Source organism: Centrocercus urophasianus, unplaced genomic scaffold (assembly GCF_019232065.1).
Source record: "Centrocercus urophasianus isolate 14NV4802_14NV808 unplaced genomic scaffold, USGS_Curo_1.0 seq_11, whole genome shotgun sequence".
NCBI lineage: Eukaryota > Metazoa > Chordata > Aves > Galliformes > Phasianidae > Centrocercus > Centrocercus urophasianus.
This window is the reverse complement of record NW_024884253.1, coordinates 29,717,030-29,742,873: the sequence shown is the minus strand read 5'-3', so window position 1 is coordinate 29,742,873 and position 25,844 is coordinate 29,717,030. Positions and strand designations below refer to the sequence as shown.

At 39.4% G+C, this 25,844-nt stretch overlaps 1 protein-coding gene across 2 annotated transcripts in view; it reads right to left on the bottom strand.

Moving 5' to 3' along the window:
• Positions 1 to 25,105, bottom strand: part of UBE2W (ubiquitin conjugating enzyme E2 W) — a 31,719-nt gene extending 6,614 nt beyond the window's left edge. For both annotated transcript variants that reach the window (XR_006172131.1, XM_042839904.1), the window contains exons 1-3: positions 25,029 to 25,105; positions 8,437 to 8,528; positions 2,148 to 2,250 (exon numbers count right to left, since the gene is read on the bottom strand). Coding sequence is in view for 1 of the 2 variants with exons in the window: in XM_042839904.1 (XP_042695838.1) it covers positions 2,148 to 2,250; positions 8,437 to 8,528; positions 25,029 to 25,043 (210 nt within the window). In the remaining variant the exon portion in view is untranslated. The remainder of the gene's footprint in view (positions 1 to 2,147; positions 2,251 to 8,436; positions 8,529 to 25,028) is intronic.
• Positions 25,106 to 25,844: the final 739 nt, after the last annotated feature.

The following is a 25,844-nucleotide window of genomic DNA, read 5'->3' as shown; positions in this document are numbered from 1 at the left end:
TGACAGAAGCCTTGTTAGCTAGTGAAAGTTGCATAAATGGCGAAATGCAGTTTATTCCTATGAATAGCTACAAAACAAAAAGAATATAAAAGCAACAAATATCTCTAACTGAAGATTTTAAATCTTGAAACCTCAGTCTTTTACATCCTAAGGAAGCCAGACACATATCCAGAAGGTTAGATTCACAAATTAGTATTTCTATGGACACAATAGGATGTAATTCTGGACAACTCAAGAAGAGTTAAACACACTAATCCTATTAGCTATAACATAAAGGACTCTTTACAACCATAATACATTATCGCATAGGAAATATTTTAGATTGTTATTTAAGTGGGAATTACTTTCATTTAACAGAAGCAAACAACAGAGAACAGCACTGAGAACCTCCCCTCCATTTAAGGATAATAAAGGTTAGAAAATCAATTTTGACAATTACTGCTCTTACAGTAAGTTTGACAAAAACATGAGGTCAGCTCAGGACCAATGAAAAGGGAGTAAAAAAATCAAAATCCTCACAGCAGCATTATCCTCCTGAGCTCCTTATCCAACATAAGCACTGCAATCTTTTACAGAATAACATAATAACTCTATACCACTCAAACCACAACATCTTCTTAAGATTTTCTAAGTTCATGTGCATGTTCACACACCCCATCGCACTACTGACTACCAGAAAGAAGTTTCACCTTAATCACAAATGAACCTGAGGTGAGAAAGCTCAACCTATTTGCCAAATGGCATGCATTTCTCTTTACGACAGCAGAAAAAAGTGGATGCAGAATGATTTTTATCTGGTATATTTTATACACTGAAAAGCTTACCTTTGTAACTTAGTAACATATTTAATATCTAACTAATGTTTTACAGGAAAACAAGGACTAGGCATACTAGTAAGTAAAAGCATGCACACCATAACAGACAACATTCAATTAAGGCAGAAAACAATTAAGTGATTAAACAGCAGAAACATGAATTGCCAATTCAAAGAATGTAGATTTACAGGAGAAAGAATTATAAATCAAGAGTTTAAAACAGAGAATGAAATTACTGTACAGCAGCACGATGGAAATTCTAGCCATTCCAACTAAATAAGCAGCACTTAAATTCTTAATTGTCTTTTATGCTTACAAAGAAATAGCTACATTTGTCTATGTGTACTGATCTAGATTGCTTTTTTACAATAATTTTTTTACGTGTTGGATACTGAGTACAAACAGTACCTGCTTGGAATCAAAACAAAGTGGGTCGTGTGGATCGCTTATGAGTAGCTTACTGCAAACCTAACGAAATGCAGATGGGAATGGAATTTGCCAATTTATTCCTTAAAACCTGAGACTAAAGAGTCAGCATTTCTTAGTTTTTACCTTAATACTTAAAGATACGTATTTTAACATTTTAAGTGACTGGTGCAGCTCCTTGCTGGAGCTTCAACAACCACGAGAAAAGCAGAGATGACTCTTCAAACTTCGAGCTGAAACAGGGCCAGAACTAAAGCACTCAAGTTTCTTCTTTCATTCTCAGGAGAGCCAAAGTGATAACTGAACATCTACTTTCCTCCTACAAACCATGATTTCTAACAGTCCTCTCAGGTAATGGACAGGCGGATGTACAGAGCTCATTCTGCACCCAAGCAGTAATGCTGCCCCTCCAGTACTTAATGTTATCATGAAAGCAGTAGCTCACACTTCAATTATAACCACTAGATTTGCAGACCTGCCAGAGATGCCAGGTATTTATGAGAATCCCTACCACATTATTTTGACAGCCATATTAACAATGGCAGTAGGTGAAAGAGGTTTAAAAATGAACTAGAAGATGAAGAGGAGGCAAAAGAATTGTCGTTCAGGCCTGTGCTGCAGCAAAAGGAACCTTCCTACTATTGTGTTGCTCTTTCACAGTATACAAATAAAGCTCAAGTGTACATTGTTCTTTCATCTTCCATGAAACCAAGTGGACTGCAGTAGACACTACACTTCATTGAAGATTCGTTTCAATTTATGTTAAATATATTGTGCAGATGTGGTTTTTTTGTCTAGAAACAACTAAACCTCACATTAGGATATACAAAGAGCATTAATATTCAGCATGTGTCACACAACTATTGCTAAGAGGTAGAATTAAGTAGGAAGGAAGAAAGCAGACACCTGAGGCGAATCAAAAGGATATCGGCTACTGAACTTAAATAGAAGCTGAAATTTCTCCCCTTCGTATAGCGTTCCTGGAGCACCTTCCATGTCCACAATCCACCTAAGAATGGAGAAAAAAATAGTATTATGGACTAACAAACTATTATTTTACTCCTGGAGCACAGGACAAATAAAATCAACTACCACGCAGCCAATCTTCCAAACTCTCCATTAGTACAGCCGTTACAGAAGTGAATAATGCCTCAAGCCCACATTTGAAAGGATCAAGTTTGGTATTTCATATACAGGCACTGCCATAGCACTGCAAACTACAATGACTTGAACTCATCAGACTCATCAATTCCCTATTACATGAGCCACAGTTGACATAGAAGACTTCCAGAGACTATTCCTACATAAAAACAGGCTTGGAATATAACAGAGTAGCGGGCATTCTCCTTCCATGTTGTTTCTATCTTTCTGTCAAGGAAATCATCAATACAGTTTATTAAAATAAAATCTGCATCCCCAGGGTGAGGAGGAATGATGCTCCTGTGCATCTGTGAAGAAGTTAGAAATGAAATGCTACATAATCTGACACACAAGGAAACCATAAAACTGTAAAGGTTAACAGCATAAAAATGAAAAGGTCATAGAAAATTAAAAATAGAAAATGGACAATTTGCAACTGTAATTAAGATGTACTTCTCTTCTGCACCTGATCCTTCCATCACAACATGGAATAAAGTGACATGTTTTGTTTTGATTTAGGCAAAAATATGATTTTGTGCAGTGTTCATGACAAATAGCAACATCTTGCTCTGTCAATTCCATCGCTTCAGAGTTCTGTTGATCATTTAGCACTATCCTTTGTAGAACTGCTTCCCCATTTCTGTCTTTCACTGACAGAATTTCACGTGTCTGAGGGACAAAGTAACATAAAGATTTAGCAAGGGACTACAAAAACTCTCAGATAAGATCGTTTACATCAGTTGCAAGCGAGGCAAATGAGATTTTTCAGAACAGAAAACCATTCAAAGAACAAGGTCTATTTCAGCTGAAAGTTCTAACGATACTATTCCCAACCTCTCTCCATGCTGCCATCCCCGTATTTAAGTGGTGCACGCTAATCACAGAATGGGTTGAGTTGGAAGAGAGATTTAAGATCATCTAGTTCCAACCCAGTGCTATAGACAGGGACGCCTCCCTCTAAACCAGGCTGCTCAAAGCCACAACCAGCCTGGGCTAGAATGCCTCCAGGACAGGGGCATCTGCCACCTTGCTGTTCCAGTGTCTCACCACCCTCACAATAAAGAATTTTTTCCTAACATCTAATCTACATCTACCCTCTCCCAGTTTAAAGCTATCTCCCCCCTATCCTGTTGCTACATGCCTTTATAAAAAGGGCCTCCTCAGCTTTCCTGCAGACTCCCTTCAGGTACTGGAAGGCTGCTACAGGGTTCCCCCTGAGCCTTCTCTTCTCTAGGCTGAAGAGCTCTAACTCTCTCAGACTAACCTTGGAGGGGAGGTCCTCCAGCCCTCTGATCACCTTTGTGACCCTCCTCTGGACCCACTCCAACTGCTCAATGCCTTTCTTGTGTTGAGGGGTTTAGAACTGAACACAATTCTCCAAGTGGGGTCTTGCAAGAGCAGAGTAGAGGGGCAGAATCACCTCCTTCGACCTATTGGTCACATGTTTCTTGATGTAACCTGGATATGGTTGGCCTCCTGGGCTTGCAAGTGCATTTTGTTGGTTCATTTTAAGACTTTCATGACTCAACACCCTCAAATCTTTTTCCTGAATGCTGCTCTCAAAACATTATCTGCCCAGCCTGTATTTGTGTTTGGGATTGCTCTGATCCAAGTGCAGGACTTCACACTTGGCCTTGTAGAACTTCATGAGGTTGGCATGGGCTCAACTCTCAAGCCTGTCCAGGTCCCTCTGGATGGCATCCCTTCCCTCTAGCATGTCAATTGCACCACTCAGCTTGGAGCCATCTGAAAATTTTCTGAGGATGCACTCAATCCCACTGTCCCTGTTACCTACCTATAAAGACATTAAACAGTATTACTTCCAGCATCAATCCCTCATCTTCTTCTCTACTGCATTAAACTAATTTTATTTTTAGAAAAATTGCTCCCCTACAGAACTGCTGTCATCCTCCTCAGAAGGAATATGGTAATGGCTGTAATGGGGAAGAGCCCTTTAATTGCAGATGAAGTAAGGGGTGTCACTGTATGTAACAGAGTTGGATTGTATGGCACTTACACTTGGCAATTACATGTTGAGTGCCTCTGACTAAGGATTAGGGGGAAAGCAAATAAAACAGATATTGTTGCAGGAACCTACCATAGATCACCCAACCAGGATGACAACATCGATGAATGACTTTACAATGAATTAAGGGATATTTCCAGAACAGCTGCCCTTGTCCTTACAGATGATTTCTACTTCCCAGCTTTAACTGGGAATATCATATAACTGATATAAATAGGCTCAGGAGATTACTAAGGGAGCTTACTAGGAAAGGTGCCCTCCTAGATTTGTTACTTGTAAACAGAGAGAGTCTTGCAGGGAAGTGGCAATTAGCAGCCATCTTTGGCCACAGTGACCACAAAGCAGCTGAGTTTCAAATCTTTAGTGACAGGAAAACAGCCACCAAAACTTCAGCACTGAATATGGGAAAAGCAGACTTCAGGCTACTCAGGGAACTACTTTGTAAGATGCTGCAGGAATCTGTTTTTGAAGAAATTGGCACCCATCAGTGCTGGCCACTTTTAAGAGTCATATCTTAAGAGCAAAGGAGCAAGGGAATTTCAATGCATCAGAAATCAAGCAAGAGGAGATTAAGGCTGGCCTGGCTGAGCAGGGATCTTCTTCACAACCTCAGGGGAAAAAAGAAAATGTACTAACATTAGAATCAAGGCTTTTTTTAAACAGCAAAAGGAACACCAGAGAACACTGGCTCATTATTTGACAAGTTAAGTCACCTCACAAACAGGGATGTTCATGAAGGAGAAACATATAATGCCTTTTTTGCCTCTGCAGTACTGATGATAGAACTCCACAAGGGGACCAGAGGTGAGCTAGAGGAAAGAAACTTCCAGCCAACTCTGAATTTCTGCAGGATCTGCTGTTCCAGTTGGATATATGAAAATATGTGGAGTGTGAGAGGATTTATAGAGCTCACCAGAAGATCTCTTTCAATTATTTTTCAATGGTTTTAGAAATCTGGAGAGGTTTCAGCTGGCTGGAAGTTAGCAAATGTTTTAACTGTCAAGAAGGTCAACAAATACGTCCTGGTAATGACAGGACAGTCATTCTCACTTTAGTGACTTGTAAACAATATAAAAAATTATTCTGGAAGTTACTGAAAAACACTTGAAATAATGAAGTCATTAGATCATTATGTGAAAGTCCTCCTTCACTAAGTTATTGCCATTTACACCAAGGTTGTCCATATAGCTGATCAAGAGAAACCAGTACATGTAGGGTTTTTTGCTTTTTTTTTTTTTTTAATTTCAGACAAGTTTTTAACACTTACAGTAGCCTTCAGGGAAAATGGTCAGCATCCAGTCAGAGAAGTTCACAGTATGACAAGTAAACAATTGGTTCACAGGTCAGGCTCAAATGGCTATAGTAAATGGGGTTACTCCAGGCTGGCAGTTACTACTGGGGTTACACATGGCTCAATTTTAGAGCCTGTTCTCTTCAGGGTTTTTATAACTGATCTGAATGCAGGATTCTAAGGACACTAGGTAAGTTTGTTAATGACACTAAATGTTAATGACACTAAGAGTTGACTCCCTTGGAGGTAAATAGGCCTTGCAGTGAGATCTTGGCAAATCAGCAAACTGGATGATCACATGGAGTTTAAAAAGAACAAGTGCTGAATTCTGCACTTGTGATGGGTAACTCCATATATACGTAGAGACTCAGAGGACAAGAGATGGCTTTGTAGGAAGCCATTTGGTTGTCATCAAGTTGAATCAAAATTAGCAGTATGCCCTGGTAGCCAAAGGGACCAACCATACCCTGCAGTGCACCAGGCCTAGCACTGTTAGAACATCGAGGGAAAGGACTGCCCTGCTCTGCACTGGTGTGGCCTCACTTTAAACACAGTGTGCAGTTTTGGTGTCACAACGTAAGGACATAAAGGTATTATACTGCATCCAAAGGAGGATTATGAAGATGGTAAAGAGCCTAGAAGGCAAAAGACGGCAAGAGTGGCCGAGACCACTGAGTCTGTTTAGCCCAGAGAAGAGGAAGCTGAAGGGGAAGCATCACGACAGCCTACAGCTTCTCACGAGGGGAGCAAAGGGACTGGTGGTGATGTCTGCACTCTGGTGGCAGTGACTGTACACAAGAGAATGGCATGAAGCCGCATCAGATTGAGTAGTAGGAAAAGGCTCTTCCCCAGAGGGTGGTCAGGTCCTGGATTTGGCTCCTCAGGGCAATGGCCATGGCCTTCAAGAAGCACTTGGACAATACTCTTAGACAGTTTTAATTTTGGATGGTCTTGCCTAGATCCAGGAGATGGACTCGATGAGTCTCATGGGTCCCTTCCAACTCAGGATATTCTGTAATGATTTATTCTAGATGCAATTGAGACTACTTATCTCTTGCTATATATTCTGCTTTACATTTATAGACGCACTGCATCCTTTAAAGCTGTGCAGCTTTACTGGTCTTTGTGACCCAGAATCTCCACTTTCCAGTTTTTGAACTAGTTTTACTTAGAAAGTAGAAGATAATTCTTTCCAAACACTGCTTTTTTTTTTTTTTTTTTTTTTTTTTTTTTAAATGATTGAGGTATTGCTGGCTTTTTTCTTTTTGGTTTGTTTTGCTTAAGCCAAAACTTCTAATTAATGTGTACTAAAAAGAAACTGATTAAACTGGGTTTAAAATGACCCAGTTACACTATGGGCTTCAATTAATTGATTCAATTCCTTTCAAACCCAAGTGAGTACAAATCTATACTGTACCAGCTCTAACCACAATTTAATTATCTCAGAACATTCTACTTGGCACTGAAAGCCCTTAAAGGGCAAAGAAAAAAAAAAACAACAAAAGATATTTATAATGGCAGGAAGTTTTTTACTCAGCAATAATTTGGAAAAAAAAAAAAAAAAACAAGCACAACTGTAAACAGGAAGTTTCTATTTGTAACGTATTGAAAGGTATAAAAATTGCATGCAGCAATAAAAAAACAAAAACAAAAAAACCCAACCACAATGTAGCAGCACTCTGCTAACAAAGATATCCTTAGAATAATGGAAAACTATGAGCATAAAAAAACAAGCTTTTCTTTTTACAACTCTTATTAGTAAGAAATTCCGCAAAGCACCGTTTCAATTTGTTTCAGTAATATTCATCTGCATCATCACAAAAAGCAGGAACATTAAAAAGCAACAGTTGTGTAAAACTTCACGCAGCACAGTCTGTGTGCCATCACCAGAAATTCAGATGTGAAGCGACTTCAACTGGGCAGCTCCATGTTAGGTTTTTAAATTGATCCATCAGTCAATGGCACACATATCACAGAAAACAGCCTGAAATTCACACTCATAGAAAACCTTAGTAGATGCAAAAATCTAACACTTCCCTAAAATTAAGCTAAGAAAAACTTTGACAAAATTATCCAAAAATGTTAGAAGAGTCTAAGTCTTTGAATGTCAGTCAATTGAAAGAATTTTAACACAATGAAAACACCCGCTGACTTCAGTGAAATGCAGAGAATACTTAACTAACCTGTTTCAGTTTTACTAATCCCAAATAAAACTACAGCAAGGAAAACAGTGCAAAAAAATGAACTTCAGCAACTTTGCTTTTTTAAAAACCTTTCTCCACTTCTTTTAGAAAACATGGGTGGAAGTTAATAACTACGAAACTATCTAAATACTGTTAAAAAAAAAAAAAAAAAAAACTACATCAGTTCCATTCTTTGATGAAATTTAGAGGAGTCTCACAGGCTAGCAGCTGCAAGAGTTTCTTATATTGCTTTATTCCAAACCAAGAAGAGTTTATACCAATTGCCATGTTGTTAAACAGTAACATACCTAATATGAATTTCATGAATTCACTATGCTGGTTCCTGAGATTTCTGCATTATGCTGGGTAATACACTCATTAATTAGAAAAACGTTTTATTCCCTAGATAAAAAACAGAAGTTCAGAATGTTACCTGGAATGATTAGTGGAAAACGTATGATGGGATTTTGACTGCTTACATTTTTCAGCTTGACAACAAAAACTAAACAATGTATACATATATATATATATATAGTATATATACCATATACTTACTGTGTAATGGAGTTTTGTACGCTCTTTTCATTTAGAGTCATTCCGGGAGGCGGATCATTTTGCAATGCCAATAGCTCCTTTTGTAATCTTTTCTAAAAAGGAATTGTAGGGAATATTTGGAATATTACACTAAGTTCAACAACGAGCACATGCATTTAAGTAAATGTTAATCAATTACTGAAAGTAGACATTTTTAAATGAATCTAATGTTAAGTACAAAGTGTAATTAAAAGTGGAGAAAGAAGAAAGTCATCTGCAAGAAATCAAACTGCAAATTCACAGGCCTTAAGCTAGGAGCTTTCTAACATTTTCCAACATTTACAACAGCAGTAAGCAAAGCATTACAAAATACAGAGTATCCCGGATTTTGTGATACAATAAGAACAGAGGCATGATTTTCATCTTTAACAGTAACTGTTCCATAATCCCCAGATAGCATCAGATTTGCAATTAATTTTTCAAGACTTTAAGAGTACAATTCTTCCTTCTCTTCATTGTTAAAGGTAATTCTATGTGGCATTGGTGCAAGCATTTTCCTTGTCCTAGGTCATCCCAAAGGGACAGAAGACAAAGCTAAACTGGATTACGTGATTTTGCAGAAAATAAACCACTTTATAACTTTTAAACAACTGCATCTTAAAACTTACAGAGTAATATTTACAGAAGTAGCATACCAGTAGGTCAGGTAATTCTCACCTATTTTTACAGGGTGAAGTCAGCAGCTGCAACCAACTATTTTCTGTACAAACTAAGAGCTGTTGTATGAAGCGAGCAATACGGGACCTCAGTGAAGTGTTACCATTGGCAATGCTTTCAAAGAGTATTTTTTTCTCTCCGTAAAACATTATGCAATATGTTTTGTCATTTCCAAGCTGTCCGCATAACGGGAAAAGTCAAGGCTCTCTCATATCTTATTCTCTCTTTTCCTGCCAACACTTTCTTGTTTACAGCTTACCAGTCCATTTCCATCATCCTTACTATTCTAAATGTCCTTACATGAGATTTAAAGCTTACCTAGCACTAAGGATTACAAAATACATTTCCTTTTGGAGTTCAGTACCTAATTTTCATTCAGCATACACTTTTCTTCTTTTTTAAATGTAGGTTTAAAACAAATTTGCAACTTTGGGTTGTTGGTTTTCCTAAACTAACTCTCAAACCACTGTTCCCGATGCTGAATCACAATGTAGAAGTGATTCAATATCTCATTAATATGTTTGAAATAGGTTTACAATAAATTCAGGCAAATCCTGAAGAAAAAGCCCTGGCACCTTCACAGTTTACATTTTGAAATAACTTACTATTAAGCAGCCCTGAAAACTTGCTTTGTGCCTGCAGTACAAAAGTTTCTGATGAATACACATTTTGAGTGCCCTGTTTGTAAGAAATCAAATCATTTTGTTTTGAAGTGACACATTATGTCAGAAAAGAATTTTAATTAAAGGCTACTTTAATTTAAGGCTATTGCTTTTACTGCACACCAACTACATTGCTGAAAACGCAATTAACAACTCTTTCATAAGAAGCCTACATAATTTAGTAATATAAGTCTTTGTGTTCATTTTTCTTCTCCCCAAATGGTAGAGAAAGAAGCTTCAGGTGGTAACACCAACTGTATTTAACACTGCTAACATGAATTAAACTGAATACTCAGACAAAAGCCAAAATAAAGCAAGCCTCTCCAGAAAAGCAAACCTCTAACATTACTACTGAGCAAGAAACGGAAAGTTTCAGCAAAGAATCTTACTGCTTTGAAACAAGGAAAACCACAAAGAAAAGCTGACTATCACCTCCTATCGCACATGGAAGACTCCAGCGCACACCTGACTAACAGGGCTTTTCCAGGCATAGCTCCTGTGGAAATGTCAGCAGGGGTGCCATCAACCAAGAAACCTGGACTCGTCCTCTAGGACTTGTTGTTCACTCGGAAGAATCTCCCATTCAAAACCAAGTCTTAGCAAAGGACACTTTTTCCTTCCACCTCAGGATATCCATTGTAACCCCCCACACCCTCCTCTGGTCTATGCAAGTCTGAGTGTTTGTATTATGATTACGGATTTCATGCATCCCAACACTGCTTCACTTGAGAATAAGGTCAGAAGTGTTTTGGGGTTTTTTTTGGGTTGTTTTTTTTCCCCCCCAAGAGCACCATTTATTACTGGAGGATTAAAGGACCCCAGCTCAAAGCAGCAAGAAATAGGACAGGAGACCAACAGCTGCCATCAGAGAAGTTGTTCATTTTTTCAAGGTTCTCTATCAGAGAAAGATGCAACTTCAGCTATATCTATCATCTTAAGATAACTTCTTTTGAAATGAAAGGACAAAAATACCATTTCATAATCAATTTCCAGGTTTCTCCAGTCCCCACCGTGACAAATCGTGGAAGCATCAGACAGCTCAAGGTGAAAAAAGTACTTCTAAGGTTTCATAAGTGTTATTCTAGCCAGTACAGTCTAAAGATAGAAGCAAGGCAGTCTTTACACAAAGAGAACGCCTTTTACTGGACAAAGTGATAAACACTTAAGACTTGAAGCTCCGGTGTATCATTTTTTTTCCAACTTGGAAAAGTAAAATATACAATTCTACTGTTCTTTAACACTTTATCAACCATGCCATACAAATCTTTCACAGATTAACTGAAAAACATACTAGGACTCAATACTCTTTTACCAGAAGTTTTCAAAATTTGTTCTAACAAGCATCAAACTCAGCTACTTCTGCAGACTAATACATTTCTACAGAGCTTCTCTGGAAGATGCTATCCAGTACCCTAGAGAAACCAGACCAAAATTCATAGAGGTAATTATGATCTACTAACCATAATCTATTCAAATACTGAAAAAGAGGGAGCTAACTAGCATTCAGAAAATAATCTTTTAATTGGCCACTTTGGTCACTCCATTCCACCCTTTGACTACTCTCACAGTACAAAGTGTTCTCTTTACATCTTACTGAAACATCACCCATTCCAATCTGTCTGTTCCCCCTCGGCTTCTAGCTATGAGGAGTCACGGCTTGTTATCCCTCACCCACCCATCCGGACAGCAAAGACATCAGTGTGAACTCCCCTCTGTTTTCTCTTCTTCAGAATGAATAACCTCTTGTACACCATGCAGTTCAACCCCTCATCATCTTGGTAGCCATCTGCTGAACTCACTCCAGTACATCAGTGTCCTTCTTCTAGCAGGGCTCCTTAAGGACATTACACCAAATGTCATCTCAAATGCCAGAAAGGAGGAGAACCATATTCTTCGAGCTGCTGCCTACTCTTCATTCTTGCACGCTGAGCCCAGAATGCAGTTAAAGATAATCAGAAGACTTCGAAAACACTCCCTAAAGTTTCTGAAATTAAACACTGGAAAAGGGACTGTTTCATGGAGAAAAAAAGACTTCCTCGTGTCTGAAAGCCATGAATGTAGCTACTGCTTTTCAGCAACAAAACTGCCATTAGCAGTAGCATACACGGCAGGACAAAGGATATCAGATTAACACCTTCTCAACTCTTAGCCTTCTCATTTGTACAATCTCACAAACTAAAAGCTTGATCATTACTAAAGGAAGTCACCTCTTCATCTTTCTACCGTAAGCATGGATCAAATATACTATTAAATATCACTGAAGTTACAAGCCTTTACTATTTCCCACATTACCTTACCTCTGCTTGTTCTGCTGCTTTTGCAATTGGAATAATTTTCTTCACAGTAAGAAATGCGAGTGAAATAAATTACACCAAATCACTCCTCCTACTCTTCTTACAGGTACAGAATCCTGTTTCCAGCTTACTTTAACAATCTTTACTAAACAGACTATTCTTTAAATTCTCATTTTTTTCCAAGTATTTCATTTTTGCTGCTAACTTACTTAATATGTGATACACACATATATACAGAAACTCAACACTCAAAATCAGCCACTTTGCTGAAGCCTCACAGCTGCACAGTTGAAAAGAATGTTTACTCACTATTTTTCTGTGTATGTGTCCCACATATTTGCCTTCTCCTTGCAGCAGCACAATGCTTTTTACTTGCATTCAGTCTGCATTCTGCCCTGGTTTATGTTTTCCCAAGTGACCCCTATGCATGACGTAACTGTGGTTTCTTCCAAATACCTAAGTGTTTATCTGCCAATGCAGAGTTGCAACTGGACTCCTTATTTGCTTTCCTTAAATGAAGCAAAAGCTTCATGTGCATTGTGTTGGCCTCACCCACAAGTTCTCATTCTACCTTTCCAATCCTTATCCCCATCACACGACAGTTTGAGTGAGCAGCTGCATGGGATCTAGCCATCTGTTCTATGTGGTTAACCCACAGCAGCATTGTCTAGAGCCTCACCAAAGGAACACTGGTCCTTACAGTTAAATACATCATAGCTTTCTCTGCTGAATCCTATTTTGTTGATTTTAATCCTTTTTTCAACTGTAGCTTCTCCATTCGTTGTCACTTCTGTGTTTTCTTAAAATCCCAATCATTTCCAGCTGATAACAGAAAGCATGGTAGATAACACAGACTGCCTTCAAAATACCTTTTGACAGGTCCTGTCAGCTTGACAGAACAAAACTCCCTTCCTCAATCAGACACTCATTTGAAACAGAGTAATTTCACTTCAACCAAACTACAGCTATAATACCTTTAGATATTTCTGCAGTTAGAAGGGCACAAAAAAAGAACCCATTAATTTATACCACATTTTTCTTGCTGACTCATTCAAAAGTTACAGTAACATGAATCAAAAAATATTTGCATCATCAAAAAAAAAAAAACAAACCCTACTGTCCCACTTTCAGAATAGCTACTACACATAAAAAGAATGGAAATCACACCAAATCAATAGTGTGACATGGTCCAGAGCTGTCAAAGGCACAGGTTGATGGCTGGACTAGATGATCTTAGAGGTCTTTTCCAACCTTAATTCTGTGATTCTACATGATTTGTTCTTGAAAACAGCCAAAATGGATGCCCTAGCTACATATAACTTTTTTACATAAGTCACTCCAAAAGTAATGCCCCTATTTATTTCCATGGAAACAACAACAGATACAAAGAATACAATAATACTGTTTGATAGAGCACATACCCAGCCACGAAACACTATTTTTCAACCTGTCATCACCATTATTAATGCATTTTCACCAGCTCATAAGAACCTGCACCACAGGAGTTGATCCAATTCTTGCTGCCACTGAAAAGCAGCACCCACCACCTCAGTGTGCAGTTTCCATAAATGTTCAGCAAGCATTGGTGAATGTCAGTGGGTGTCTTTTTCCCCCCATATGGAAGAACTCCACTGCACACCTTTGCTTCACCCACACTTCCACGTCAGACACCATTTTGTCAGACCGCCCCTCTGCTGCCATCTGTTGCACAACAACATCTAATAGAAGACTGGTGGGAAGGTTCAGCATCTGCTGCATCCCTCAACATTCACTTCTGACATCATAAGCCAGCATAATAAATTAGGAGGCATTACTTTCAGAACAGCCTTGATATCAGAGACCATTTGGTTCAGTGACTTCCAGAAGTCATCCTTCTAGATGAAAGCAGATTTAAAAAAAAGTATTCATTACCTGGAAACTCACTCAAAATAATTCCCCAAAAAATTATCAGAATCAGATGCTTAAACACTTAAACAATAACAAAAAAACCACCATTCCTAACAGTTGAATCCTACAAATATCCAAATATTTGGACAAAATATCCAACACCAAAAAACTATCCAATCTGTCCTATCTTAGGCATTATTTACTGCCTCATTGTCATAAAGCATCCATGTCATCTGTTCTTTGCTTTTCTTTTCCATTAACAGGTTCACTCCTTTGTTCATCTTCCTTTTATGTGACAAACAAAAATATTTTCAAATCCACCAATAAAAACAATGCACCGTGGGTAGATTTCACCCTTTCTTTTATAGTGATTTTCATTACACTTGCTACATTCTTTTTTTCCATATGGAGACAGAAGAAAATACTAATTTACAGTGGAAAGCTATGAACTTGTAGCACTTGGACACTCAGCAGTCCTTCCTCAATTGCAGGTCTCCAGCTGTGCTGTAAAATCTAAAGTAAATATCATTATTATTTTTGCTTCTTTTTTGTACCACAAACCAAGTATATCATTCTTTTTAGCACATACTGAGATGCTTTCAGCATCTCAACCAGCTCCTCTCAGTCAAAACAAAGCTAGTGCAGCTACTCACTCCCACCACAACCTCCATCACTCACTCAGATGATTTCTATACATTTATGCACTCTTGGGATTTATGCTTGCTGTACCATTCTTTTCCACATCATAAATTCATCATTCCAATGCTTGTGCTAATCCATCATGTCATACAGACATTCCCATCCTGCTTGGTCACTTTTGTTTTAATACAACTGAGGAGAAAAAAATAAATCTGATTGCAGTCAAGGAGTTACCTACATAAAAGGGGAATGAATGAAAGATGCACAGGCAATCTGAAATTGATAGCTTCCTTATTTTTGAGAGAATTTTATGCTTAAGCGTTTTTTAATACAACTTCCAATTAAACAAAACTAAAAGGGATCGTATCGATAAAACATTCACTACCTAGAGAAAAAGGGAAGAAAAGAGCTGGAAGATCAGAAACCCGAGAATAGATAACATCAATCTTTTAACTAAAAGGAATAACCAGCTGCAAAAGGCAAAGAGTAACAGCACAGCCAGCAGTCCACATGAGTACTTTCACAGATGCGGAAGCCTTTGAAACCAAGATTACTTGATTCACCTACCTCTACAGGAAAAAGCAATTCAAGGATGAGAACAAAGATCATAGCTTAACATTGGCCCAAACATCAATTCCAAAATGAAGTTTATTCAAGTAATTAAAGTTGCCTTAGATAGCAATGGCTTGTATTCTACTGCTAATTCTGTCAAATAGGATTTGCGCAACCCTTTCTGTTATCCTCCACAGATTTTCTCGTGTGTCAAACTCGTAAGACTTCTCAAAGCATATGGAGCCAAGAATAAAATTAACTGGGTGCAATAGAATTCCTGCCAGCTTCTTAGACTGCTGACAACAAACTTTATCATTTCAATCCAGAAAGATGGCAGCCACTGTCTGTCACAGTTCAGGTTTAAATTTATCTCCGAAGCCAGTAGCTTCTAGCACCCTTTGCAAGGCAAAAATATACATTCTTCTATCTCCAACATGGCAAATGTCTTCCTTTGCCAACTCTAGAAGCAGCTCAGCAGCATCTCAAATACCACAGCTAAATTTCTCAGTTCTGTTGATTCCTGAAGAATCACATAAAGAAGCAGAGGCAAGGCAGAACGATATAGAGATAAATGTGGAAATAGGAACAGAATGGTAGCTTAAGACAGGAAGAGATTAAGAAGTTGGCAACGACGGGGTTTCAGAATCCAGCTCCTAGAAACAGCGAGTTTGATTACTGTGCACCATTAAGCCAGATGTTATATATCACAGTACCAGTATCATAGTATCAGGTGCCTATTTCTAAGTTCTAAGCCCATTATCACAACAGTTCCACCCCTCCTTCACAAAACTGGACACTAGAGAGAGTTAGAAGTCTCTCTACAAAGCTGTAAGAAAAAAAGAATGTAAGAAAGTAAGGTACCCTTAGCAACAAGGGTCACGACCAACTATTAATACACACGCTGTTGAGAGCTATGAAGGCAGCCAATTAATACTGTTTCAATTAAGGTACTGGACCTCATAAATGGAGTGGGCAAAATACACATACACTGTTAAATTCACAGTAAAATATTAATGCCATAATGCAACCAAATTCAATAGCGTGCCCGTACTCCTGACTTGCCTCCTAAGAGCTGCATATATTGTGAATACTTCACAAAGGTGATACAGAAAAAATAAAGCTGCAGAAAGCTCACTGCATACCTTCAAATCTCTGCAATTCTTGAACATTCTACCTTGCAGTATTTCAAGAAATGTCACATAAGATGTGCAATTCTTTAAATGGGTAAAATGGAAACTAAATAATGAGCTTAGACAAATACCCTGTGAGCAATCTTTCAAATTGACTTGAAATTTCTGGAAGAGAGAAAAACTGAGCTGACTAATCCAAGAGGAGTTTCAGTAGATGACAGGACTTTGTAAGGGCAGCTAGAACAGTTCTCTCTAGCAGAACAGAAAACTTAAGTGGAAAATGAGTATCCAGCTTCCTGCCATTTCTGCTGGAGGGAGTGTTCCACTGTCACACCTTCTTTTTCTCTAACATAAACAGGGATGGGCAACTAACTGCAATGTGGCAGCCTTTTCACCTTGAGAGGTAGAGAACTCAGCAGCCATAGTCAGTTAAGTGCTATCATAAGGAAATGAAAGAACTAAACTGAGAAATCTAACAGGAACTTTGAAATATGACGCATCAGAAAGGATAGGAATCTCAAAAAAATCTGCAAGTCATTTTTTGTTAGAAATCTATTTCCAAGCATTAGAAATCCCCTTTCTTTATTGTGATGACACATGAAAGGAGTAGCTCTCCAAGGCCACACAGTCATATACTGTAAATGCAAATCTTAATCTGGTTTTGAGATCTGCAAGGAAGAAAAGCTAACTCATAAACAGAAGTTAAAAATTAATCCCCTAAGTGCTCCAGTCTTCTGCTTTATGTTACAATCCACTGCATCTCAAGGGGACCCAACAATATTTCTCCAGTAACTGCAAACTATTATCTTGCACATCTAAAGACTTAAGACTGTCAGCACAAAAGCATCCCATAATGAATTTTGGGGAAAAAAAAAAAAAAAAAAAAAAAAAAAAAACAAAACCAACCACCTTACATTTGGCTTTACAGGCTTTCACCTCCTCCCTCATTCAAGTTACAAAATATTTCATGAAAACACCCTTTTTGAATAGAAGTTTTAGCATGCAAGAGATGTGCTCCTGCCTTGAATGAAGGCAAATGATAACCACGTACCAGAATAGCTGTCACTAGGCTGTAACAACTCTGTTGTGACAACATCACCATGCTGTTTCATAAGCAGAGCTGCTACAAGTCTGCTGGCACAAGCCACTAGCTGGAAACAAGAGCAGTAACAACCCTACTTTCAGTATTTTGGTTCTTCCATTCACATATTTCTTACCGAAAAGCATCTCAAAGGATCCTGAGGGATATGAGTTCAAAGCATTGGAAAAATAACTCTGCTTGTGAAACAAAACTTCTATAGGAAGAAAAAGCAAAGGAGAAAAAAAAAAAAAAAAAACCAAAAAAAAAAACCCCACAACCAGAAACAAATACACATTATTAACAGTGTTTTAACAGTGCTGCTAACATTATTAGCAGCAGCTTACTGCTACAACTACTTCCAGGTTACTCTAGGTTAGACATCCAAATTTAAATACTGAAAGCTCTCAGAAGAGAAACAAGATTAAAAACAGACACAGCTAATACTTTTTTAACTAAAAATCAAGCAATCAATGGAAAAGATGCAAGAGACAGCTACTGCAAACTAGAAATCTTGTTTCCTAACAACTGGATCACTCAAGAAAGCCCCAGCAGAGCACATATCCCATTATTCAGGTGAAATCATTTGGCCCAGACTCCCAAACCCACAAGCCACCCAGTCACTTGACTATCACAATCCTGGGAGAATTCTTTCTAATCAAAGTTCTTGTGGTAAGTTTTAATCAAGGCCCAGAGGAGGAAGGAAAAAAAGATGAATTGTCTGATGTGCCCAATTAGAGCCGCAGCTCCGCTCTGCAAAGCTGCTTCACAAAATAATACGCCCATAACAAAATAAAGCAGGATTTGACTTTTAAGAATTGCTTTTCAGTTTGATCTATTTTTGGCCAAATATCAGGTTTTCAATCTGTACTCGGATGCAGAAGCAGATTAGTCCCCTCCTTCTTATTTCTAATAAAACATGTTAACATCTGGCAGCCCAGTTCCACGCTATCCTCCCAAACCAATCCATAATTCAAGTCCCGGACACCAGGCATTTTGTGCCCTGCTCTCTTCTTAGGGGAACCTAAAAGCAGAGCACAAAGAAGTTTCCACCTATAACACTTTGTTATTCTGAACATTTTAAGACCCCACTAGGACTGGGGAGGGATGGGCGAGTGGTGCTGCTGACCTCTCAGCTCAGTAAACAGGATATTTTCTTCACATTTCTACCAAGATATTCTAAAACAAAGCAAGAAATACTGCATGCTGTGGATTTCTCAATATTTGACCAGGAGGTCAGAGGAATAATTTATAAAAATATAAATTTTTATATAAATTTAATATAAATTTATAAAATAGTACAATTGACTTAGTGGCTAAGAGACAACATTAGCCTTAAGTGAGAACTACAAAACAATTAAATAGAAACCAATAACCACACACAAAGCCATTCTGCACACCACAGCCTGAAATGCTTTTTGCCAGCTAATCCCATTTTTGATGCTAAACTTCTCATTTTAAAGCTAATTAAATGAAATCCATCAACAAAGGATAAAACTGACAGCTAATCATCTGCTTTTTGAATCGATTCTTCAAACACACCAATGCCCAGGAAAGCCCCACATGGCACTAACAAGTCCCAGCAAATAATTCAGTCTTCAAAGGACATCATTTGGCCTGCTTCAGTCAGAGCAATGAATTTACCATACTGGCATGGGTTGGCACAATGAGGAAAACCAGGGAATTTCTTATAAAGAATAGTCATGATATAAGGCTGGATTCTGAGAAAAAGGAGAAAAAAAAAAAAAAAAAGCCTTTTGGAAAAAAGAACAGAAGTTGGAAACAGCAAACTATAACGAGATTTAAATGCTCTTCTAATCCATATCACTAAGATAGGACAGGGAGGAAATTTGGGAAGTCTCAATCCATCCAGTTTCTTTGTCCCTCCTCTTTATTGGCTGCTATTTTCAATCAAGAAGAAATACTCCAATCTATACAAGAAGGATAGAATTCCACAAAGATTTTTATTCCATTATTTTAGAGACAATACTTGCTATACTCTGGTAAACTTAACACATCAACAAATATACAGGACCTTTTCCATGAGGCTAATAAAGCAGTACTTTTAATTTTATAAGTTGAATAAAAATATGACAACTTCGGTTTTGTTAACGAAGAGTAAAAGCTCTTGTTAAAACTGTGCACAAAAGGCCAAACAGCATTCTCAATCATATCAACAATCTCCACCAAAATAAGTCTCAGTAAATCATGTTCTGCCAACATTCCCTTCTGTTCTTTCTCACTGAACACTGAATGGTGGTGTTCCCTCCCCTTCTTTCTGTCCCCTACATTAATAATACTCTGCTTTAATTCCAGTGAGAAAGGTGACCTCAGATGGAGAGAGGCGGGTGACCAAGGAAGCAAACAACCTGCAAAATTTCGGAGCACCTTTTGAAAGCCCTCAATTATTATAAGCAGGCAGAAGGCAGGTTACTTGACCTGCGTTCTACTGCACAAGGTTATTTACTGTCTCTGTAGAAGGAAAAAAAACCAACCACTTTAAAATTACTCTTTCAGTTTGCTTTTAACTTGTAACATTGCCTCTTCCACCCATACAAAGGGCAAAACACAACCCCAAGTACACAGCTGTCAGTCCTTTGCTACTTCACAAAGATGCAGAAATCTTTTGGAGTAAAAGTCCTTCATCCTCACCACCACCAACCTCAGCTTGCAAACTCCTTGGAAGCTCCTCTTTTGAATGTGAAACAAGGCTACAGAAGAGATAGGATCATTATAGCAAATCTATCTGCGCACATCTGTAACAACGGGCAGGGTTCATGGAACTTGTGCCTTGCCTCTTTCACATTAGAGGGGTAATTTAACCACTAAAATTATCCTGCAGTATCACCAGAGCAGCCCCTACCTTCACAGTGAAGAGCGTGAAGGTTCTTTGCTCAATGGAATTTGATCAAACAAATGAAGTGCTTGATCTAATGACCTTTTGCTCATTATTTCAGCTAAATTAAGCTGCTTTTGCTTATTATTTAGAAACGGAGAGCTTTCCAAGCTAAACAAGACAACATTACCTGGCTTTTGCAAACCTATTGTCTTCCCTTTTCTCCTTCTCAAGCCTAAGAGCAGGAATAGAGCACTATGAGAACAAACAAAAAAACGTCTACAATCAACTGGGATAAACGCTCTTCACAGTAAATATCTGCATGCTCTTATTTTACTAGTTTAAATAATACACACATCGATGCCACATCAATGTTCAAAATAGCAGGTTGAAAGCTTTCATAGTTTTCCACGCTCCAGCCATGCAGTTGGCCTATTTAGGAGGCAAATCTGCTGCTAGCCAGGTATATTAGCTTCTAGTAAACTCAAGTCTGCCATTGCCTTCTATTTATAAAGGGAATTCTATTCTAATCCACAAATTCTGCAGCTGCTGCACAGCTAAATATTTCCCAAAGCATTTTATACAGGTGTAGATGCAAAAACAAGCATGTGAGACTACTTAGGGCCTAAAAGAATTTTTGTTTTATTTTTACTGAACTAATAGCTGTGAATATTCAATGGACTTTCAACCATTTAAGTAGTTAATAAAAAAAAAAAAAAAAAAAGAAAAAACAGATTAAACAAACTCATTTTGGTAAAACAAATACAAGTTTTACATTTATCTCACTCCATATTGGCTGCAAGCCCAAACTAATATGCTCCATAGCATACAGACTGATAACTGAAGGTTACACAAAGGACTGGCAACAACTCACTGGACAGGAGAAATGCTTTTTACTCTCTACTCATTCTGGTCTCAATTGTGGCATCTGCATCTTCTAGTTTTAATATTTTATTATTACTATTATTTAAATCTTCAACAGTATCTCGCCAACGGCACTATTTCACATTGTTACTACCAGTAGTCCCACGGTGCTTACATCTCAGAATTGGTAGACAGCTATAGCATCTACTTACTTCATTCTCATTTTTAAAATACTTAATTTAAAATAACAGAAATAACGTCCTGTGCAGAGACCTCCATCAGCACAGAACATGTGCAACAGCACTGAAGTTCCACTTAAATTTAAGTCTTACCCATCTAAGTTCTTATTCTTTTCTTGCCCCCTTCCCTTCTCTCCTTCCCACCTTTATTTTTTTTTTTTTTGAACTTCTATTGAATATATTTTAGATTTTTTTGTTCCCAACAAGGCTGTCAAACAGATAAAAACATAATCATTTCCAAATTATTAAATAAAACCAGTGTCAATACCAAAGAACTACTGAGCAATAAGTAATTTTTCTGCGATCAGCCGGAAACAGAAACTTCCACTGAGACTACAGGAGCTGGTAATGAACAGAAACAATGAAGTTAAAAAGAACGCGGGCATATTCCAAACGTTATGTTTTCTTTCATTCGGAAAACAAGCAGCCTGTTGCTTTTACAGTAGCACTCTGATTTTGATGTGTGCATGTATCTTGATGGTGGCCTCACAGCAGGCAGTTTTCAAGGGCAAAAAACCAAAGCCCTGATAAGACAAATGTGTGCTGAAGGCCAACAATCTACAATCTTTAGTAAAGTTGCTTGTGTCATTAATTACATTAGCTTTGAATTTAATCAGTTTTAAATACCTACAGGTACAAGCCTCATGTGCTTAACATAATGAAAAGACCAGAGGTGATAAAATACACAGCTAAAGCAGTTCCCGTAGATGTGTTCATGAAAGCCACTTAAATGCATCCTGACACAACTCAAAGCTTCAAGGAATTCAGCATTAAGAATGAAGAGAAGTAAAACAGGAATAGTTAAGACCTCAGCGTTCCAGATATAGTGATCTTCCAAGGTTTAGTGCAAACAGTTGATACTTGTGGGCTTGGGAAAAGGCATTGACTACACAATACTTAGCACAGAAATTATACATTTTACATCATCTCTAGCTTTAAGACTAAAGATACAATGCCAAATTCTCTTAAGCAAGTTAATTCCATTCACTTGCTCTACAGTAATCACGATTTTTCTGTTTTGTTGGTTTTTGTTTTGTTTTGTTTTTTCCAGGAAGAAATTGCACAAGCTTGGACTTCAATGAGAAATTCTTGGGGAAAAAAAAAACAAAAAACACCACCATTTGCCTAACTGAGGTTTAAACCAATCCAACAGCACATTAGACAACGCTTTGGATGACAGAATGGTTATAAAGCAAAAGAGAGGATCTCAACAGCACTGACTTTCATTATTCTAGCAGAAACCTTACAGTAACCTACCACAACAGGTGTCCAGCATAAACAAATCATAGAACTTCAATATGCACACAATGACTCATACTCACAAGTTTTATGAGTTACAACTCATCAACTGAGCCACAGTAGCTACTCAGGTTGAGTAACTACTTCATTGACCATGGCAAAAAGCAGTGATTTGACACAGTTTCAAAGCTTTTCTTCTAGGATGGCTATGTTGCTTTAAGCTAAACACACAGATTTCAGTGAATACCTAAAAACCATGATCAAGGGCATTACAATGTTGTACAAAATTATGGCAGCTTAAATAAAGTCTGAAATGTCTTTCAAGTACCAACAGATCATCCTTATCAAAAACACCAGTGACACTGCCATAACACTATGGAGACAGACCTTATTAAGTGTTAGCACTGATTAATTCAATAATGCTGAATGGAAAAATCACTTTGAATTACAAGCAACAGCTTCTGTTGTTTGTAAAATGTTCTTCATTAGAAGAATTCAGAGCCTTCATATCTTGTTCACCAAAGTGTCCAAAACTGGGAAACATATCTTTACAGTACACGGATTTAGGTTTCCCACTTACTCAAAACAACAGTTCCTAACGAATTTCTTTTCCATTCCTCTGGATTTTTAATAAAGCAGAAGTGAACGGCTAAAATTCAGAAAAAAAAAGTCATTATTTCAGAATGTTACACAAATAGTAGGATGTAAACAAACAAAAAGGACTCTGTAAATTTATCTCACCAAAAGACAAAAGAACAAAATGTAAAGTATAATCTTACAGCAACTATATCCAAAATGCAAGTAATTACAACATTAGACCTACTATAGCCATGTTTACAGGAAGAGAGTACAACCTCTACACAACCGATCTTTGAGACGATATTTGTCATTCCTGTATCCTAAACAGCCTCACTTTTTGTAATCATTATTTCTCTTTTTCGAGAGGGATCAGCAGGAACAAGGGTGAGGCAAGCTGGAGAAGGTCATTTTATAAGCCAAACACAGCAGCACAGCCCAGGCTTACAGAGGCCCATAGAGTGCCTCCCTCTTCGTGTTTCAGAACTGTCACTTCCTTACGTTGTTTTTCACCCCACATCGCTTCATAAAAGGTTCTGCTTCATGAATGACTGCCTTAATTCTTCACTTGAGCTTGTGAAGTTCGACCATTAAAAAAAGCATTACAAAAACGCATCTGCCAGACTAAGCTGATAAATCAAAGACGCATCAGACTATCTGCCTAAAGTACTGCTAAATCAAGAACATTCTGTACAGTATGTTCAAGTGCGTTTGAGCTCTTGATCCCATTTCATTTCAATAACTCAGAAAGACACACAGTTATTTTTATGGCACTAAACATCATCAGTAGAATTTTTACCCCAAAAGGTTCACTGTTCTGACATTTTAACTCTCGCTAATGCTAAAGCTGGGCTATCAGGACAATTAATCTGATTATTTCTACACTCCATGGTTGTTAGTAACGACAAAAAAAAAAAAAAAAAATACCAGAATGAAAACAAGAAAAGAAACACCAACTGGAGAAAGAAAACAGAAGCACTTAATCATCTTCATTTAAAAACAACATGGAAAAAAAATAAGGTAAAGCAGAGCAGTTACAGGTGAGGTAAGAAAAGACAGAGAGTACAGCCACCAAACCCAGCGATCCTTTGTCCTGGGCACGTCACAATAAATCCCCATCCACTCTGAACAGCACGCAGTGAAAGCGATCCATTCTCGCAGAGCAATTTCTGCAGCTACTATTTAAGACTCACTCCTTCGGAGCAGGTACGAATAAATAATTCAGCTGGAAAGACCTGTCAAGCAGCAGGGTTCACGCCACCGTACCTCCAGCAGCCCCATCCATCCATCCATCCAGCTAAGCTAAACCAGACGCCGGCCGCCCGCAGGACCGAAGCTGCATCACGATCTCGTTTTACACAGAGAGGACAACGGGGCCACGCGGGTTCGAGCCCGCCTGTCGCGGCCCCCATCGGCGACAGTTACAGCCCCAGACAGACGGAGCCACTGCCCACGTCCTTGCCACCGACCTGACGGGGTCTCCATGGGACTCCCGTGCATCCCCCTCGCGCCCAGCAAACCGCCCGGCTCCCCAAACCCCACCAAGGGACAGGAGCAGTGTCGGGGCCTCCCCTCTATCCTCTCCCCTCCCCTCCGAGGACTTTCCGGGTCGAGGCCATGCCCGCTGGGCCAACGCAGCTCACTCCTAAGCCCTTCTCCCCTCACCTCCCCCACAAGGCCGCTGTCCTCCCGCTTTACTCCTCTCTCCACAGCCGGGGCCCAGCCTCGCCCCTCAGCTCGCCCCAGCCCTGCCGGACTCCTCTTGCTCCTCAAGTGATCCCGTCGGACCGGCCGCTCCCCTCGACCGCCCGCACGACTCCCCCGGGAACGCTCCCGCCGCTCGAAGAACGGCTCGCCCCGGCTCCCGGACCCGCAGCCGGCCTCGCCGCAGGCTGCTCACCTGCATGGACGCCATGTTGGATCCTCCCCCTCCCACCGCGCCGCCAGCCCGCACCCTCACAGACGCAGCGCCGCGCGCCCGTCTCCCTCCCCGCCTTCGGCGGTCACGTGGCCGCAGAGCCGCGCATGCGCTGGGGGGAGGCGGTGCGGGCGGACGCCAAGGCTGAGTGGCGAGGAGGGCGGGCGGGTTTTGTCCTTGGTCTTGTTGCCCTCACCGCGTGGGAGGGGTGAAGAGCCGGCGCGCCCCGCTTGCAGCCGGCTGGCCCGTCCAGCAGGGTCCCGTCGGGGTGCCACGCTGTGCGGGGCCGTTGGGAAACGCCGGTTGAGCGGGGACGCGCGGCTGCGGGTAGCGCTTCCGCCTGAGGCGGGTTAGCAGCAAACGGCCGGTGGGATCGCGTTAACGCCGGGCGCCGCTCCGCTTGTGCTGTTGTGCTGACGTTGTTCCTAACGGAGGAAGAAGCTGCTCTTTACCTCCCGTGCAGCACTACCGCCTTTGGTTTTTTTGGGTTTTTTTTTGTTTGCTTTTTTCGTTCTTCCCCTGACGTTGCAGGGACAGACGTGCCCGAACTAGCAAGGGCGTATTTCACGTGGGAGCATTTCTGGATTGTTTTCATTTCCTGGAGTGAACTGTTGTGCCTTTGCGGTGGCTGTGTAGGTGAAAACAAACAAGCACCGCAGTCAACCTGCGCGCAGCCCAAAAAGCAAGCACTCTGTGGAAACACCTTCTATAGCCATTACTTCCACCTGAGTGTTTCAGACCTATCTGGTTCTCAAAATAGACGTACACAGTCCTTCTTTTGAAGACAACCCCGTGGGA